The sequence below is a fragment of the Martes martes genome, assembly GCF_963455335.1.
Source record: "Martes martes genome assembly, chromosome: 7".
In the NCBI taxonomy this organism is placed as follows: Eukaryota; Metazoa; Chordata; class Mammalia; order Carnivora; family Mustelidae; genus Martes; species Martes martes.
This window is the reverse complement of record NC_137894.1, coordinates 85,356,891-85,377,382: the sequence shown is the minus strand read 5'-3', so window position 1 is coordinate 85,377,382 and position 20,492 is coordinate 85,356,891. Positions and strand designations below refer to the sequence as shown.

Here is a 20,492-nt window from a genome sequence, read left to right as displayed (position 1 = left end):
TTGTATGCATTGTACACACACTACTATCCTGAAGAAACTTTTCATCATAAGAAACTTTAAATCTAGTGTTAAATTTCATTGTTTATTTATTTGCTTGGCAAATATTTACTGAAGGCCTGGGTATATATAAAGAATAGCAGCCCTGGTAGAGGAATTAAGAGAAATAGTCATAAAACTATGATATAAGTAAGCATGAGGTATGTGTTGTGAGAGCCATTGTGAAGAACTATTAGTTAAGTAGTTAGTTAAGTTTTGGGTAAAATGAGATCATTTCTGGTTGAAAATATAAGAAAAAGATTAATAGAATAATTGATATTTATATTGTGTTCCAAAAGCTCAATAAGGTGATAGGCAGAGATGGGAGTATTCCAGGAGGAATAGGGGACATACGGGAAAGCACTGGAGTGGGGAATCGTGGGGTATGTTCAGGAAATAGTGAACGGTTCATTTTGGGAGTGCAAATAATAGTCAATTCAGTATAACAAATATTGATTGGGTTCCTACCACGTGTGAGGCAGTGTACTGGCACTGGTGACCACTGATAGGAATGAAACCAGCAGGCAAAAAGATGATGGGTGAACAGTAATCCAGACAGAGAGGAGGCAGAAATAACAAGGGTTCATGAATGTTAGGTTACAGTTTGGAATTTATTGTATAGCTAATGTGGTATCATTAAATAGTGTTAATGGCTGAGTGAGAGGTTGAAAATAATGTTTCAGGAATCTTAAGAGGAGTAAGGAATGGAGACAAGTAGATGAAGTAGTAAGAAAAGCCTGGCCAGGACATTGTACAAGCCTTATGTAAGGTAGGAACTGTGGGAAATAAGAAGGCAAAAGTAGTGGACACTGCAAGGAAAAGTATAGCAGAATTTGGCCACTGATTACATTTGTGAGAAGAGACAAATGAAAGACCACGTATGCATGAGGCAACTGGCACCTGTGGGGCTATAATAATGGTGATTCCGTGCCAAGATCAAGGGAAATACCACTTTTTTATCCAACAAACTCTAAAATTAAAATTTTCTGAAGCTAATAGAAATAATGTTAATAGATGGCAAACACCAGGAGAAAGCCCATTTTAACTCTAGGCCCTTTGCTAACCACGATGATTAAATGACAAAATATTTTGTTAAATGCTCTTAAAAGATAAATAAAGGTCATTTGGTTGAAAAACAAAGACCAGCAGAATTATACTTGATAAATTTTAGTTTTGCTTTTTAACTTATTGTTAGAACAAGGCCCAGCAAACAGTGAAAATTGACAATGCAAAAAATAGCCTTCTGGATACAGTCACAGAAGCATAAAATATTTCACTAGAAATGGACTTTTACTAATTTATTTTTTTTAAGATTTTATTTATTCATTTGACAGACAGAGATCACAAGTAGGCAGAGAGGCAGGCAGAGAGAGAGAGGATGGGAAGCAGGCTCCCCGCTGAGCAGAAAGCAGGATTCGGGGCTCGATCCCAGGACCCTGAGATCATGACCTGAGCTGAAGGCAGAGGCTTTAACCCACTGAGCCACCCAGATGCCCCACTTTTACTAATTTAAGTTGTCTTACATCTGAGTAAAGCAAAACTTTTAAAGTAATTTTATCAGTAGACTATTAATTTATTTCCTTGAACAGTGCTTTACAGTTTTCAAAAAACATCTAAATGTATTTTCTCACTGATTTTTACAGTAAGTAGGTCAGATATCCGTTTATAGGTGAAGTAACTGACATTCAGAAGTAACTTACTAAATGTCACATCCTATAATTTGAGAGGAGGAAGGAAAGAATCTTTAATAACTACATTCCAAATCAGTGGACATACAGAAAACACAAACCTTAAGGTTTTTTGTTTTTCAAACTTGTTTTAATTTTCCTTTTGTTTTGCATCCAGAGTCACCAACAAATATATATGGTGGTTTGACTAGTAAAGGTGAAACCAACTGTATGTTAAAAAGGCCCTGAAAACAGGTGCAACTTAATAGTATAAGAAGACAGTTTTTGTGCTTTTTTTTTTTTTTATTTTTAAAGATTTTATTTATTTATTTGACAGAGAGAGATCACAAGTAGGCAGAGAGGCAGAGACAGTGAGAGGGAAGCAGGCTCCCTGCTGAGCAGAGAGCCCGATGCGGGACTCAATCCCAGGACCCTGAGATCATGACCTGAGCCGAAGGCAGCGGCTTAACCCACTGAGCCACCCAGGCGCCCCTGTGCTTTTTTTTTTTAAAGATTTTATTTTTAAGTAATCTCTACACCCAACATGGGGCTCGAACTCACAACCCTGAGATCGAGTTGCATGCTCTATTGACTGAGCCAGTGCCTCAATAGTTCTTGATTCTAAATAAAGAAACAAACAAACAAACATCACTAAACAATGAAAGGGCGAGAAATTTCACAAAATGTTAGAATTAACTACAAAAGCCCCTAGTGTCAAAGTTAAAAAAATTAAACACAGGGGCGCCTGGATAGCTCAGTTATTAAGTTGTTTGCCTTTGGCTCAGGCCATGATCCCAGGTCCTGGGATTGAGCCCTGCATCAAGCTCCCTGCTCAGTGGGAAGCTGGCTTCTCCCTCTCTCACTCCCCCTGCTTGTGTTCCCTCTCTCACTGTGTCTCTGTCAAATAAATAAAATAAAATCTTAAACAACAACAACAACACCTGAAACACAGAGAGTTTGGGGCTTGCCTATGTTAAAAAAAAACAAATCTGATTAATGGCAAAAATGAAAGAATTCAGGTCTTTTGCTCTTTTTATTACTGCTTTAGCAGTATGGTACTATAACACAACTTCATGGATAGTTAATTCTTATCAAAAATACTATGTGACAAAATTTTTTATGTCATTGGGCAGTCCAATTAGCACAACTGATTAGAAGGTTGAACAAATGTGGTCAGGATCAAGCGTTCAACCCCTCTCATTGAGGGGTTGCATTGAGAAAAATGCGCATGCCATAGGCATCGTCTTATCAATGTGTAGTTCTGAGAGTATGTATGGTTCAAGGAACACTTATCATCACCACTAAAGAAACAAAATAAAACACCAGTTCTTAGTGACAGTAATGCTTTTGATTGCTAAGGGTGGCATATACACAGAGAAAAAACGTAACTAAGAACTAAAAGACTCATACTAAATAAAATTTAGAAAAAGAATGTAGAAAAAATTAAGAATTTCATTCTTTTTTTCCAGTATATTTTACATGGGCTCTATATTATGGCCTCTAAACTTTGAAATGCATATTACAAACCACTTAGTAGGGCTCATGTTTAGTCCAGTTTTCACTATGTCAAACATGTAAGTATTCTACTAAGAAATGATTTCGATGATTAAGAAAATACCAGTACAATCATAGGAAACATACTACCTTAAAATATGGAGCATTCTATTCAATATTTGTGGTCTAAATGTGGAATTTACTAGGTTCTGAAAGGCATCACAACTTCCCACACAGAAGCACACAAATATAATATAAACTTAAAACATAAACTGCTGTTATTATAAATATTAAATCCTAGTTTACTGGCACTAAACAACAGGATCTAATTCTTATCTACACCTTGAACTTCCACTTTTTTAAGCAAAAGGAAATGTAAGGAAGAACTATAAAATCAGCAAACACTGAAACTCAGGCATTCTCTCGATCAGAAAGAGGTTGTTATTATTATGCCTCCTGAACTGAGGAATGCAGCACTACAGGTTTATAATAACAGGAAAGAAATCATTACTAAATACAAATCTAAACCTTACAAGTTTAAGATCATTCCCTGGTGAAGCTGTTTAGGCTGAAACTAATGAAGCTGTTGCAAATGAATTTAGCATTTAGCACAGCAATGAGGAGGCACTAATGCTTTACTAAAAACACTTTTAAAATAAGTGAAATTTGGGTGCCTGGGTGGCTCAGTGGTTAAGCGTCTGCCTTTGGCTCAGGTCATGACCTCAGGGTCCCGGGATCGAGCCCCACATCAGATTCCGGGCTCGTCGGGAAGCCTGCTTCTCCCTCTCCCACTACCCCTGCTTGTGTTCCCTCTCTCTCTGTGTCAAATAAATAAATAAAACCTTAAAAAAAAACAAGTGAAATTTATTTTAAGTCTTCCTATTCCTATTCCTCTGCTATGCCTCCTGCTTTAATATGAAAGAGCTGTCAGTTATAATGCCTAGGTTTAGTATCTCTGCCCAAGGACCTCATTGCCCCTGTCCCTAAATGGGCCAAACAAAATGAAAGCCCAACATTTCTCTTCTTAGTACTCAAAATCTTCTAAAACTCAAAGGACAACAGACAGAATAGAGAAAGCTCAGAAAAATATAGTTCTATATTCCTTATTTCCATACAGGGAAATGGAATGGTTATAGTAACAGTAGCTCTTAGTGCACATAACCCAGCAAAAGAAAAATTATCTTTGGAAAAGAATTGAAAGAGAATAAGGTCCTTATCACTAACGGACAGAACTAAAGGAAAGGCAGAATGAAAGTCATCAGCATAATTTAATCTGCCCCTAAAACTGATAACTGATCATACATCCTCCCTGTCTTTCGCTGTTGAAAAGCTGAGAGCCAGACTTACTCTTGAGGTTTATTCATTCTTTTGCTGTTTTGTGGTATAAACATACAAGCTGTACTCAGACTTGCTCCTGACTCCAGCTTACTGTCCAATTTCTTTATTTTTCTTAGCTTGTTTTTTCTTGGTTGTTGGTAAATAACTTTGTCTGACATGATAATATATACATTGTGCATACGTGTGTGTAAAATTGACTTGAATAACTGAAATGTACTTTTTCTCAAACTTTGCTACACAAAATTTATTATCTAGGAATTCTTTACACACAGAGATTACAGAATTAGTCTTGGTTTTCTTCACATAAAAATGGAACTTTATCCTATCCTCTATAACATAGGAAAGTGAGAAAGAAACGTATCTCTATGAATACTAGTTGTGTTTCATGTATGGATTTGTAACCACCATCTATTCAAGTGACTAAGAAATACTGTTTACTTTCATTTGAATCAATTAAATCAGAATGTGAGCCCCCATGAAATTTTAGCTTTGTTCTTTTTATAATTGCCTCTCCTTTCCCAGAGTCTAATATCCCAGGGATTTTACCCCTATTCTATTTTAAATAAATTTCTGTATATCCTCGCAGGATGTTCTTTGTACATTTAAAAAAAAAAAATGTGGTAAGATAACCTAAAACTTACCATTTTAACCATTTTTTAAGTGTACAATTCAGTGGCATGAAGTACATTCACAGTGTTGTGCAACCATTACCACTATCTATTTCCAGAATTTTTTTACCATCCCAAACAGAAACTCTGTAAATATTAAACCACAACTCTCCATTCTCTCCTCCCCTAGCCCCTGGAAACTCCCCAACTCCCCTTCCTGCAGCCAGTGGTAACTCTATTCTACTTTCTGTGGCTATGAATTTGCCTATTCTAGATACCTCACAGAAGTGGAAACCTACAATATTTATCTTTTCTCTCTGGCTTATTCTACTTAGCATAATGCTTTTATTCATGTTGTAGCATGTATCAGAAATTCATCTCTTTTTACGGCTGACTAATATCCCACTGTATGCATATAACACATTTTATTCATGTGTTTATCTATTGATGGGCTTGGCTTGCTTTGTTTTCAACTTTTGGCTAATTTGAACAATACAGTATGCACACTGGTGTGCAAGTATCTGGTTTTTTGAGTCCTTGCCTCCAGGTCTTTTAGGGTCTATACCTATGTGTGGAATTTCTGGATCATGTGGGAACTTCATGTCTAATTTTGAGAAACTGCCAAACTGCTTTCCACAGCACATGCATCATTTTCTATCCCCATCAACAATGCATGAAAGTTCTCTGTACTTTTTTTTTTTTTAAGATTTTATTTATTTATTTGACAGAGATCACAAGTAGACAGAGAGGCAGGCAGAGAGAGAAGAAGGGAAGCAGGTTCCCCGCTGAGCAGAGAGCCCAATGCGGGGATCGATCCCAGGACGCTGGGATCATGACCTGAGTCGAAGGCAGAGGCCTAACCCACTGAGCCACCCAGGCGCCCCTCTCTGTACATTTTTGATAGAAATGTGGGTCTTCTTATTTTCAAAATATTGTATGTTTCCACTTCTATGAGGTATCTAGAAAGACGCAACTGTCGTCATAGACACACACATTCTCCTGCGCATCACACACCATACAGATTTCTTCCTTTAATATGATACATATAGCTGTTTATTTCAACATGCAGCTTTTATCGCTCTACTTTTCAGTCATTCGGCATTACAGTCATTGGCACTTCCAGTGAGTACCCAATATTTTCAGACAATATCCAAAATGGGTATTCAATACTTTAGTGTCATTAATCTTTCACTTCTTCCTACCTACTGACCCCCTTGCTGCTCTCCATTTCATCTACTTCTAAGGCAGTGCTTTTAATACGGTCAGTGCTCAGACTGAGTGCTTCACCTCGGAGATCTTAAACAGCAACATTCCGCTTTCCGCCTACAACCTCTGATCCTTTTAGCTCTTGAATTTTCTAATTCCCACTGCCTTTGCTCTTTGATCTCAAGATTTAGGGTTTCTTGATTCCTTCTTTTTCTCTCTTGGTATACGTGTTCTTTCAGTTTTATTTCCTGCTCTATTTAGCTTAGACTATCATTCATCATTTAAACAACTTTTTGCTGGTTTACTTTCAACCACTCTCCTCTCCACCGTTTCAATCCTGCAAACTTGTAATCCTGGATCATTTCAATCCTTTCCCTTCTGTGCTACTACACAAGATAGTTGAACTTGTTAAGTTATGCAGCTGTACAAGCTGGAACTCAGACTCCTCTGTAGCATCTATGCCCAGCTGGCTCTTCAGGACTGCTCATCGTGTTCTTCTTGCCTTAATTCGGTTCTCTTTCCCTTCCCTTCAGTAGCTACTCTTTCCCACTCCCTTTCAAAGCCTCCTGCCCTCTGCACTTTTCAAGTCCACCATGACCCTCACTTTACAGGAAAAAGTGAACCTCTTAATTGTGAACTGAAACTTATTTCTATCCCACAACTATTCTTATCTCCTTGAGTCCTGTCTGTGAGCCCTGGGTGACCATCTTCCTGTTCAAGGAAAACACTTTGGCAGATTCTAAATTCCACCTCTTTCTATTTCTGTAGGAACCCTGTTCCAGCCATAACAATTCTCTCCATTGGCTCTTTCCAATTAGTCATACACAGGCTCAAATATCTGCCATTTTTCAAAAAGAAAAAAACAAAAGTCCTTAGCCTATCTTCCTTTCTTCTCAGCTACCATTAACTACCATAATCTTATTCAAGATTATTCTTCAAGGACCGCTCTATTGTCCCAATTACTATGCTTCTTGACCTCTAATCTTCAGTTCACAGAACACTGTCTTCTGTGTCCATTGCTTTGTTAAAATTACTTCTGTGAAGATTACTAATGACTACCTAATTTCAATAAAAAGGACACTTTTCTCCTTATCTTCCTAACCAGTTAGCAACCTTTTTTTTTTTTTTTTAAATCTCCTTTGGCTTCAGTAATATACATTTTTATTCTACTCCTACCTCACTGACATTGTTGTATAAAAGTAAATTTATCTTAACGTTGGTTGAGCACTAATAATAAGCTAAATACTGTGCTAAGAACTGTACATACTTAAAACAACTCTATGAGGTAGGTGCTATAATTCTAATTTCATAAAAAGGAAATGGTCTTGGAGAGGTTCATTTATATAAGTCACAAAAGGCAGGGCTGTCTTAAGCGCAAATCCCAGTAGCTTTACCGCACTCCTAGCTTTTTTTTTTTTTTTTTTAAGCAGTAGTGAGACGGGTACATGTAAAGTGTATCTTGGAGCCAACAACTGTTAACTCTTTATCTAGAAGAGAATGTTTAACTCTGTTATATTCATGTAGGTAAAAAAAGTCTTTGGAAAACAAGTACTTTAGCTTTAAAATTTTTAAAAAATCTTTCAGTAATCTTCTGCAATTCAGTAAAAAGAAGGAACATTAGGAACTGACATCAAGGTTTGTTTTTCAAGAAAAGAATATCAGTTCATGTAAGATTATTATATGCTTCTCAGAATTCTTGGACACTGTCACTTTATCAACAAGAATTTGCTCTCCTATCTCACAAGGATGGCAGGAAAAGGTTCCATGGAAACCCTCCCTTACCAATAGTCTGAAGCTACTTCATATTGCACTGCAAATATCCAAGGGCACAAATCACACAATATTCATTAAGTCCTAGTAGAGGGTTTAATATATGCCTCTATTATTCTACCGAGACCCTAATTCAATGTAGCTACCTGAAATGCATTTGTAAAGCAACATCCCTCAAACTTGAATACATGTGGGAATTTTTAGGGAACTTAAAACACACTGACAACCTAGCCTACCTCAGGAGACTGATGTAGTTGGCCTAGGAGGAGATGGGGATTAGGATTTTGAGAGGCTCCTCAGGTGCTTCTAATGCACAGCTATAGTTGAGAATCCATTGGTGTAAAGTATGGAGGAAGGATTGTCATATCCACTGTATAGTTACAAAAAGAAAAGGGTGAGTGGCTGGTATGTCTTCATTAGCCATCAGGTTTCTGTTTACCCACATGATCACACACAGACATTGCTTCTAACTGCAGACAAATGATTCCCCAGTCAGTCATCAATCAAACATACTTAATATTATATAACTGCACTAATTCCTAAGACTACTATAACATGTACCACAAACTGGGAGATTAAAAGAGAAATTTATTGTCTTACAGTTCTGGAACCTACAAGTCCAAAATCAAGGTGTCGGCTGGGCTATGCTCTCTTTGATGGCTATAGGTGAGAATCCTCCGAGGCCTTTTCTACATTTTGGTGTTTACTGCCAATCTTTGGCATTACTTGGCTTGTGGATGCCGGCACAAAGTTGTCTTCTCCGTGTGTCTTTCTATAGACTTCTTCTATGTGTGTGTCTCTGTGTCCAAATTTCTCCTTGTTACAGAACATCAATCATACTAGGTTAGAGCCCATGCTAATGACCCAATTTTACTTGGTTGCCTCTCTTAAGGACTTACTTCCAAATGGTCACATTCTGAGATTCTAGGGGTTATGACTTCAGCATATCTTTTTTGAGGGACAGAATTCAACTCATAATAATAAACCAACTACAATATGCCAGTAACATTGCTTTAAAGCAGGCATTCTCAACTTGGGATGAGAAAAAAAAATTCAACTTTGTTTTTCACTCTTGTGTAAACTGTATTTCTTACAATTATGAACATAGGCAATAAACTATAGCAGTACTGTGTAGCAGTTCTTGAAAATTTGCACCCATTGGAACCACTGGTGTTTTCACATCACATTTCAGGGTTATCCCAAAAATACCATTACAGTCATCACTACTTTGAAATTATAGTTAATAGACTTGCCATTAGACATACTAATTTTACGTATTAATAATCATGTGTGAATATAGTAATATATCATGACATAATACTTTCATAACTATTTAAGTAAAACTGATTTTTATTTAATTGCATTTTTTTGTACTTAACAACATTATTCTGAGAAGGGGAAAAATTAAAAGAAAATCTTTCAATAACTCACAGCCCAAGTTAGTGACTTCTTACACTTCAGACTTGAGGGTTTTTTACTCTTATTAAGTATCAGAGAACATACAGGATATTGTATATCATTTTTCAAACCCCCTTTCTTTTTTTTACCATGATCCACTGTGAAAATATATATATTTTATACAAAACCCAATACACAATCTTAACTCTCTCTCACACAACACAAAACTGAAACAAAAGTATCACAAAACAATATTTACCCTTACTATAGGAGATGCACTCTGACATTTTCTATTCTAGTTCTTTTCATTAAAAAATGCCAGCGTGACCTACTGAATTTAATTTCACAACTACTCTTGGAGCATAAATTAAATAAGTGTTAAAAATCCTTCAGTGGCATTTCTTTATAAATTTCCCATATTATATTATAATTGGCAAAAGGCTATTATTACTGTTATTCATGTACTATTTTAAAAATATATACCATCTCAGAGGTGGCATTTAGATGAGGAAATAGTTCAATAGGGCCTGACCAACAACATTTGTTTATGCCCAGGTTAAAAAAGAATTTTACCTGTAGTAAACTCGAAGTGTCTGGATTTCTTCTTCCAGTTTTTTGTACTGTTGAATTGCAGTCTCTCTGGCTTGTTGCATAGCCAACAACTTTGCCTGCAAGTAATTAATACTTTAAGAAATTTAATACTAGTTTTGGTAAGTTAGAATACAGTATTGTAGTATAAATAGGAGCCTTAAATTTGTGGTAATTTTAAAATCTATCAGGTATTTTTAGCAGTGTCTTATAATTTCCCACAAAATAATCAAATTATATTAATAGCAGACATATTGAAGACAAGAATATATTAAATTTACCAAGTTTGCTTATTACTCAACTTCAGCCTTATTCATCTGTACCATCAGATATATGCCCTTCTGCAATGTTTAACTTTATACACAGAATTCAGAATGTGGAACATGGGTTCAGAGCAATATCTAGAGTAGAGATAAGCACAATGGATGTTTCACACACAAACTTAATGTGGCTCTACCACCTGATCACACCAGATTTTCTTTTAACTTTATTAATAGTAAAACCCAGAAAATTCTAAATATGTTGTTAAGCTATCTTTGATATTTAATGTGAAAAAAATACACAAGACTATAATCTGATTCTTACAGATAGGACTTAACCTTTTCAGTTCCTTTTCTGCAGGACAAAAATCTCTCAAGGGAGTATGACAACAATCTTGAATTTTAGAGTTATTTTATTCAAGGGATGTTATTATTTCACTCTGTCTATAGTCCTCAAATTTTAAAGGGACTGTAATCAGTTTTTCGATAGAGTTCAAACTTATAGTTTTAAAAGAACTGATAACTTCCAACTATCTTTCCCATTGGGTTTCAGGCATAACCAAAAAATTTTCAACCAAACTTTTAAAATACAGTACTGGTAAGTCAGTTTTCAGTTTTGTTTATTCAAAATTTGATTTGTGTGAAAAGACTGTCTTTCACTTTAAGTGGTGTTTGATAGGTAACACAGAGCAAATTGTTAGCAAACACCTCACAAACTACACTAATGGCAATAATTAAAAAGTGATTGAGTTTGGAGGCAGAAATTCACTAATTTTGCTGAACTCATATTATTTCACTGGGATTATTTTCTTGCATAAGAATAAAGTCATAAGACAAACTGAAATCCTGATCACAGGAAATTTAATTAGTATAATGTAAGTGAACACAGGACAATGCCACTTTTCTACTTCAATAACAGAGAATAATAAAAACAATGCAACAACTCATGTCTTTAGATATAACTTTAGGAACGAGATTAAAATAATTTATTCTCTATCTGGGCTAGAAAACCTAACAAAGAATTACTTCATCATTAAATTTAAGATGTTTGAGTGCTTACTTTAACATGTCACATTTTAGAATTACAGGTAAAACATTCTCAAAAATTATTAAAAAGCATCTAAAAATAGTGGCTGGTTCTTTATGTCAAAAATTGACAGGTTTGTCAATCTTCAATAAAGTATAAAATGTGACTGAAATGGTAACATGGAAGACATAGGTACCCACTGTGACTAATGGTCAAAAAGAACCACACAAAAAGGACCTATCACATTCAACTTACAAAATGTCAAATATCCTTTTGCATGTATTTAAGGAATATCATATATTGGACAGGTAATAGAGAATTTGCTAAATAAATATATGACAATGCTAAGTACCTTAGATGATTATTTTGAAGTTTTTTTTGGTTGGTTTGATTTTAACCTGGTACTTCTGCAAAAACAAAACAAAACCTCACCTCCCAAACCAAAAACAAAACCAACAAGATTCTGGTAGGAAAACGCTATAATGAAGATTTCTGCCTAAGAAATTTCTGCAGTAAGCTTTTGAAAAAAGCTTCATTTTCGCTTTTGTTTCCTTTGCCTTGGGAGACCTACTTGAAAGAAGTTGCTGTGGCCGATGTTGAAGAGGTTACTGCCTATGTTTTCCTCTAGGATTCTGATAGATTCCTGCCTCACATTTAGGTCTTTTATCCATTTCTAATTTATATTTTATCCATTTTGAGTTGTTTTGTGTATGGTATAAGAGATGGTTGAGTTTCATTCTTCTACACATAGCTGTCCAATTTTCCCAGCACCATTTATTGAAGAGGCTGTCTTTTTTCCACTGTAAATTTTTTTCCTGCTTTGTCAAAGATTAGACCATAGAGTTGAGAGTCCATATCTGGGCTCTCTACTCTGTTCCACTAGTCTATGCATCTGTTTTTGTGCCAGTACCATGCTGTTCTAGTGTTCAAAGCTTTGTAGTAAAGCTTGACACTTAATCTTAGCCAAAAGGCTGAGAAGTGATTGTAGTAAAGCTTGAAATCAGGCAACGTGATGCCCCCAGTTTTGTTTTTCTTTTTCAAAATTTCCTTAGCAATTTGGAGTCTCTTCTGTTTCCATACAAATTTTAGGATTGTTTGTTCCAGCTCTTTGAAAAATGCCAGTGGAATTTTGAGCAGGATAGCACTGAAAGCATAGATTGGTCTAGGCAGTATGGACATTTTAACAATGTTTATTCGTTTGATCCATAAGCATGGAATGGTCTTCCATTTCTTCAATTTCTCTCATAAGTGTTCTGTAGTTCCTTGAGTACAGATCCTTTACCTCTTTCATTTCTTTATTGTTTGGTTTATTATTTGGTTAGGTATCTTATGGTTCTTGGTGCTATAGTAAATGGAATTAATTCTCTAATTTCCCTTTCTGTATTTTTCTTTGTTAGTGTATAAGAAAACGATTTCTTTTTAAAAAAATTTTTAAATTTTTTATTAACATATAATGTATTATTAGCCCCAGGGGTACAGGTCTGTGAATCGCCAGGTTTACACACTTCACAGCACTCACCATAGCACATACCTTCCCCAATGTCCATAACCCAACCACCCTCTCCCTACCCACCCCTACCCCCAGCAACCCTCAGTTTGTTTTGTGAGATTAAGAGTCTGTTACGGTTTGTCTCCCTCCCAATCCCATCTTGTTTCATTTATTCCTTTCCTACCCCAAACCCCCCACATTCCCTCTCAATCTCCTCATATCAGGGAGATCATATGATAAATGTCTTTCTCTGATTGACTTATTTCGCTAAGCGTAATACCCTCTAGTTCCTTCCATGTCGTCCCAAATGGCAAGATTTCATTACTTTTGATGGCTGCATAGTATTCCATTATATATATATATATATATATATATATATATATATATATATATATATCTGTTGATGGACATCTAGGTTCTTTCCATAGTTTGGCTATTGTGGACATTGCTGCTATAAACATTTGGGTTCACGTGCCCCTTCGGATCACTACATTTGTATCTTTAGGGTAAATACCCAGTAGTGCGATTGCTGGGTCATAGGGTAGCTCTATTTTCAACTTCTTGAGGAACTTCCATGCTGTTTTCCAGAGTGGCTGCACCTGCTAGAAAGCAATTGATTTCTGTGCATTGATTTTGTATTCTGCCACATTACTGAATTGCTGTATGAGTTCTAGTAGTTTGGGGGTAGACTCTTTTTTGGGTTTTCCATAGAAAGTATCATGTCATCTGCAAAAAGAGAGAGTTTGACTTCTTCATTTCCAATTTGAATACCTTTTATTTCTTTTTGTTGTCTGGATTAAGTTTTCTTTACACAACCCTTTTACTATAATGCTTAGAATCTATATATTTATACTTTACCTTGAAATTTTTGATAAAAATACTTGTATTTTTGAGGAAAGCCTTCTGTGAGTCAGGATTTCTATATACAGAGTTTTAAGTAAATGTTTTACACAACTACAACACTTTTTCTACTTATAGACATATTTTAGGTAAAATTTTTACTGAAGTAAAACATGCATCACAAATCACATAAGTATACATGGGTGCATTTTTTAAAGTCAAGCTTACCGAGTTATAACTTACACAAAGTACAAATTCATCCATTTATGATGTACAGTTGTGTAAATCTTGACAAATTTACAGTCCTATAACAGTCATCACAATCAAGATGAATATTTCCATTAGTCCAAAATGTTCCCTTGTTCACCAATATAGTCAATGTCTTCCCTTTACACCCAGTCCCTGGTAATCACTTGTGATTTTTGTCCCTATAGTTTGCCTTCTCTAGAATGACACATAAATGGAATCATGTAGTGGGCAGCCTTTTGAATTTGACTTTTTTCACTTAACTTAATGCTTTTGGGATTCAATCATATTATTACACTTATCAATGGTTCATTCCTTTATATCACTGAGTAGTATTCCATCGTAGGGATACACCAATATCTATACCCATTCACCAGCTGAAGGACATCTGGGTTGTTTCCAGTTTGGGGTAATTACTAATAAAGCTCCTATAAACATCAGCATATAGGTCATTTTGTGGAACAATACCTTCATTTCTTTTAGGTAAATGCCAAGGAATGGAATTGCTCGGTCCTATGGTAAGTGTATATAATGTGTTTCTATACTTTATAAAGTTATATACACTATAAAGAAACTGCCAAACTTGCTGCTTAACTTGATGTAACTTGAAAGCATCTGTGTTTAACTATAATGCCATTTGTTGAATGCCTACTACAGGTTGGGCATTATATCAAGTGCTTGAAATCCTATAGTCTATCTGCACAATCAGCCTATAAGATAACTCCAATTATCCTTATTTTATAGGTGATAAAATTGAAGTTCATGAAAATGAAGCAACTTGCTAGACTATATAACATTCTGGAATATACATATGTAAATATACGTAAACATTTAACAGATATGTTTACACACACATACACATATGTGCTAGGTCGACCTATATTCTCAAGAACATATGACAGACAAAAGTATTTACTTAGGAATTTGATAAATAATACCAATGTGTGGGTTCACAAGCACTTGATTAACTTTTATACATCTTAGCCACACTTGCAGGAAAAGGATAACCAGAGATGTACCAGATACTCTTGAGCATGCTGCCTTTTTATGTATCATTCAAGCCTTTCCACATATAATTGCTCTTTTCGTTCTTTATTCTAATTCCTCCAAAACTTCACCTAAGTTTTTGGCATGGAGTCTTGTAACTGGGAATCATGTGTGTATTTAGTCTTAGTAATGGGAACAACTGAGAGTTAACATTGTATTTAGTCATTAGCTGGATCTTCTACTTCTTAAACTGTGTTGCTGGTTCATGTCTCCCTAATAGTAGTTAATATAAACATTCTGCTGTTTACTCCACCAAAATTTATCTATTAAAAACACTTGTCTCAATTCTTGACTAAAACATGGCCTCCTAAATCCACTAATTTTACCATTGTAAAAAAAATTTTTCTAAGCATATATAATCACAATTGTATTTTGACAACTCTCTAAACAAATCTTATGAACTTATCACCAAATTTCATTGAATCTAAGATACTACTGACCTTAAAACACTATAATTTTATGCAGAAAAATCATGCCAATAATGCTTCTAAGACACCATCCATTGTAACAAGCATACAGCAATGTTAAAATGTGAAATGAGTATTTTAAATATTTTATTTATTTTTTTAAAGTAGGCTCCATGCCCAGCATGGGGTTTGAACCCATGACGTTGAGATCAAGACCCTGAGATCAAGAGTTGGATGTTCTACTGACTGAGCCAGTCAGGTGAAATGATTTTTAACCTAATATATTTCCCTGCTCCAAAACAATAAAATTCCCTTCTTAGCAATACCAAAATATCTTTTTCTGGCCTGCGGCATGTGTTTTAGATTTTTTCTTATCTCCTCACTCCACTCACACACAAAAACCATACCTTGTCCTTTTCTTATGAGTAGTAGTCTCTATTAAATAAAGAGAACTGTAACATTCTTGATCCTTTCTTTTATTTTCTATATAAGGAAAACTTTGAAATTTTCATTGGAATCTTCAATGGTATACTCTAGAATTTTATATGTCCTCCAGCTACCTTTCATACTTATTCCCAACATATAAAAGCTATTGCTTAGAACACCTGGGATAAACAACTGAACTAATTCCAGGTGAAGCAATGGAATTAAAATATCACTTGATAACAGTTATTGATAATAAATAGAAATTTACAGAACAAACATTGTGTGTTTTATATCTTTAGTATCTTCTCCTTACACCTCTTTTTCCTTGTATTATCCTTTTTTTGGTTCATTTCCAGTTTTACTGAGATGTGTCATTGACAGTTAACACTGTGTTAGTTTTAGGTTTACAACATAATGATTTGATGTATGTATATACATTGTGAAATGATTACCACAATAAATTTCATTACCATCCATCAACTCACATAGTTACAGATTTTTTCCTTGTGATGAGAATTTTTTAAGATGTACTCTCTTAGCAATTTTTAAATATATGATATAGTATTGTTAACTTTAGTTACTATGCTGTACATTATATACCCAAAACTTATTTACCTTAAGTGACTGGAAAAAGAGTTGGTTAACTAATGTTAGGTTAGTCTTATAATTGAAAGGCTCATCCTAAAACTATATATTGAGCAATGCTATCTAAATAGAACAACCATTTGTATTGCTACCAAATCAGAAATGAACTACATTGTTTCCTTAGACTCTTATCTAGTACTTTAGAATGATAGACAAAACAGTACACCATCTACATCACTGAACAGTATTTGTTATGGATATTGTGGAGAAACCATTTCTATCTTACTTCAAAATCTTAGTGTTTTTTAAATGTGTTTTTAATGGTAACAGTCTAATATAATTAAGCCTTCCTTTGGTAACTCCAAGACCATTAATGGTAATCTGGTTTTATCAGAGAACCAAGGCATTTGATCTTAAGTGTGATATCTGCTAAATAATGAAACATACCGTACAAATTAAATCACAGAGCCAAATAATTTTAGACCTGAAAAGGATCTTAGAGGTAATACAGTCCCCAACTTTATAGGTGAGAAAATTGTTGTTAATATATGTTTAACAAAACATTTGGAAATTGCCCAAGATTTCACAGTTGGTTAGAAGGAAAGCTGAAACTAGAATACAAGTATCCAAAAAACACTGGTTATTCTACCATACAAGACCACACTTCAATATGGCATAATTTAATATATGTTAACTGTTTTAGTAGAATTGTTTTATAGAGTAATCATAATGTATAGACTATGTTACACTATTGGACACATTTGTAAGGAATCTAATTAGATATGTTCCAACAATACATCAAATTAGAAAATTGCTTAATAATATGGCTATAGCCATCCTAGTATTTGGCTTTTTACCCTCAGATGCAGGTTATAAACATAGTAAAGACACGTAACTAATTATCATGCAAAAGGATATCTAAAAAATTGAAAGGTACTATGAAAAGGATAAAAATGACTGGATTTCGGGCGCCTGGGTGGCTCAGTGGGTTAAGCCGCTGCCTTCGGCTCAGGTCATGATCTCAGGGTCCTGGGATCGAGTCCCGCATCGGGCTCTCTGCTCAGCAGGGAGCCTGCTTCCCTCTCTCTCTCTCTGCCTGCCTCTCTGCCTACTTGTGACCTCTCTCTGTCAAATAAATAAATAAAATTTAAAAAAAAAAATGACTGGATTTCAATTACACACTCCCTTCACAGGAAAACTGGGATTTCTTACCACAGTATATTACCATAGTGTATTGCTCTTTAAAGACAATTCCTAAGAGGTTATTACCTCTTTGTCCTAATGAGATAACTTTCAGACCAAGGATGATCAGGTTCCAGACTCAAAAGCAGTCTTATATGCACTGTCTAGTCATCTATGGTCTGATATGAGAAAGGGAACAAAACAGTTTGTAATGGAAGCAGAAATCAAAATATTCATAGGCAGACAATGGTCTGTGAGGGGTGAGCTGAGTTCGAAAAACAGAGAAGGGAGGTGGAGAGGAGTATTCCAGAAAGAATGCAGCACAGCTATTATGGGCAAAGTTAGGTTTGGCTACCAGTAAGTAGTTCTATGACTCTGAATTAGGGCCTCTGAACATCAATTTTTTCATTGGTAAAATGGGGTTGATAATATCCATCTCACATGATTATAATGCAATAATAAAATGAGATAACTTACCATTTGAAATAGCCATATCAGAGTGAACAAGTATGTAAGCTGTATAATAGACCCTTTTGAACGATGGATGTAAAACTATTGTGGAAATAACTGATGTCAGTAAGAAATAGCACTGTACCAAGTAACAGGTCATTAAAGTGAAAAAGGATTGTGCTTAAAGTATCAGTTCAAGTTATGTGTAGTCTAGAGTATGATCATTAAAGTCCAGGTAATATGTTTTAGACTTGTGGGCCATATAGTCTCTCTTGCAACTACTCAATTGTTGTTGTAGTGTGAGAAGAGCCTTAGACACTATATAAGTGAATGGGCAAGGCTTATTCCAATAAAACTTTATTTACAGAAACAGTCATTTGGTTCAGAGGCCACAGTTTGCAGATTACAGATCTTGAGTGTCAGAGATGACAGGTTTACACAGAGCCCAGAATACATGTTGGTCTGTATAAGCTTTTGGTTAATGTTGTCAGAACGTCAGATAATGTTGTCAGAAAAAGTGAAAAATGGAAATGCAACATCTTCAATACATTTGTTCTGTCTAAAATGAATAGTTTCTAAAGACAATGAGACAAAATATCTGAAATCGAGTTTTAGAACAGGTTCTTCAGGGCATATAATGATAGAAAGGAAAAAAGGAATTAATAGTGGTTAATGGCAACCGTGTGCTTGCATGGTGAGATTGCAGAGTACAGGAAACCACCTTGTCAAGGAGGCATGATTTCACTTATTACATATGAAGCAAAGCAAACAAATAAAAAAAAAACCTTATAGGGACACCTGGGTGGGTCAGCTGGTTGAGCCTCTACCTTTGACTCAGGTCCTGATCCGAGAGACCTGGGATCAAGTCCCACATGGAAGTGGGGGTGGGGGGGTAGTCCTTGCTCAGCAGGGAGTCTGCTTCTCCTTCTGCCAGCTTCTCCCTCTGCCTGCCACTCCCCTTACTTGTGTTCTCTCTCTCTCTGACAAGTAAATAAATAAAATCTTAAACAAAAAACAAAAAACAAAAAACCTTGTAGTTTTAAATTCTATTTTGCCTGATGTTAACATAGTTTTAAGAGCAATCTTTTGGGGCACCTGGGTGGCTCAGTCAGTTAAGCAGCTGCCTTCGGCTCAGGTCATGATCCCAGGGTCCGGTGATCAAGCCCCACATTGGGCTCCCTGCTCGGCAGAAAGCCTGCTTCTCCTTCTCTCTCTGCTTGCCGTGCTGCCTACTTGTGCTCTCTCTCTGTCAAATAAATAAATAAAATCTTTAAAAAAAACAAACAGGAAAAAAAATTTAAAAAAAAGAGCAATCTTTTTATTAGCTTCCGCACGGCATAGCTTTTTAATATCCTTTTGATTTCAATCTCCTTTATATGCCTAGGTTTAGAAGTGACTATTGTAAACAGCATGTATTATTCTTTTTTCTGTCTAACAATTTTCATCTTTTAACTTGAACATTTGATCCTTTCACATTTAATGTAATTACTGATAAATTTGTGCTTAAATACGTAATCCCATCATGCTCTTTTTGTTTGATACTTACCTTTTTTCTTTTTATATCACCTTTCCTTACTATCTCTTGGATTCTTTTATTATCATCATCCCATATCCCTCTCTTTACTTTAAATGTTATACTCTCCTTTACATTCTTTTAATGGTTATCCTAGGAACTACAAGAAAAATATGACTTATCAAAAACCCAATATTAACACTCCTGGGCAATAAGAGGACCTAAAACCCTTTATCTCTACTCTCCTCCCAGTTTATTTATTACTGTTTATTTCTAATATATTCTAATTTATTTAGGTTTAAACCCCAAAGAATATCAGTATTATATGTTTTTTGAGTCTGTGTGCATTTGTCACTTTTCTTTTGTGTTTTATTTCCTTCTGGTTGGAAAAAAACCAGCTTTTTAAAAAGCTTACTATAAAGCTTAAATGACTTAATCAATTTCTAGTTGCCTAAAAATGTGTTTATTTCATATTCGTTCTTTGAGATATTCATTTTGGATACATGATTTTAAATTAGCAGGTATTTTCTTTCAGCACATTGAAAGCATTATTCCAATGTCTCCTAAATTCCACTGCTCTGTTGAGAAGTCATCTGTAAATCTAACTGTTGCTCATTTGAAAGTAATCTTTTTTCCTTTAGCTGGATACTTTTATAAGTGTCTCTTTGATGTCAGAATTCTATTTCATTATAATGTGATTTAGGTGTGGATGCCCTTCTTATCTTGCTTTGGAAGAATATCTTTCATCAGCTTTAGAAAAAAATCTCAAGTTGTTTTTCTAGTCTAATAATGCTTTTCCAGGATTGTCTGTATTCTCTCCTTTTGGGAGGAGCCCAATTAAAGGTTTGTTGGATTATCTTACTCTATATCTCTTAATATTGATTTTATTTACTGGTGTTGTATTATGGGTAATTT

At 35.1% G+C, this 20,492-nt stretch overlaps 1 protein-coding gene across 1 annotated transcript in view; it reads right to left on the bottom strand.

Moving 5' to 3' along the window:
• MIPOL1 (mirror-image polydactyly 1) overlaps positions 1–20,492 on the bottom strand; it is a 273,459-nt gene that overhangs the window by 103,718 nt on the left and 149,249 nt on the right. The window contains exon 10 of the mRNA XM_080809163.1: positions 10,091–10,185. Within this exon, the coding sequence (XP_080665289.1) occupies positions 10,091–10,185 (95 nt within the window). The remainder of the gene's footprint in view (positions 1–10,090; positions 10,186–20,492) is intronic.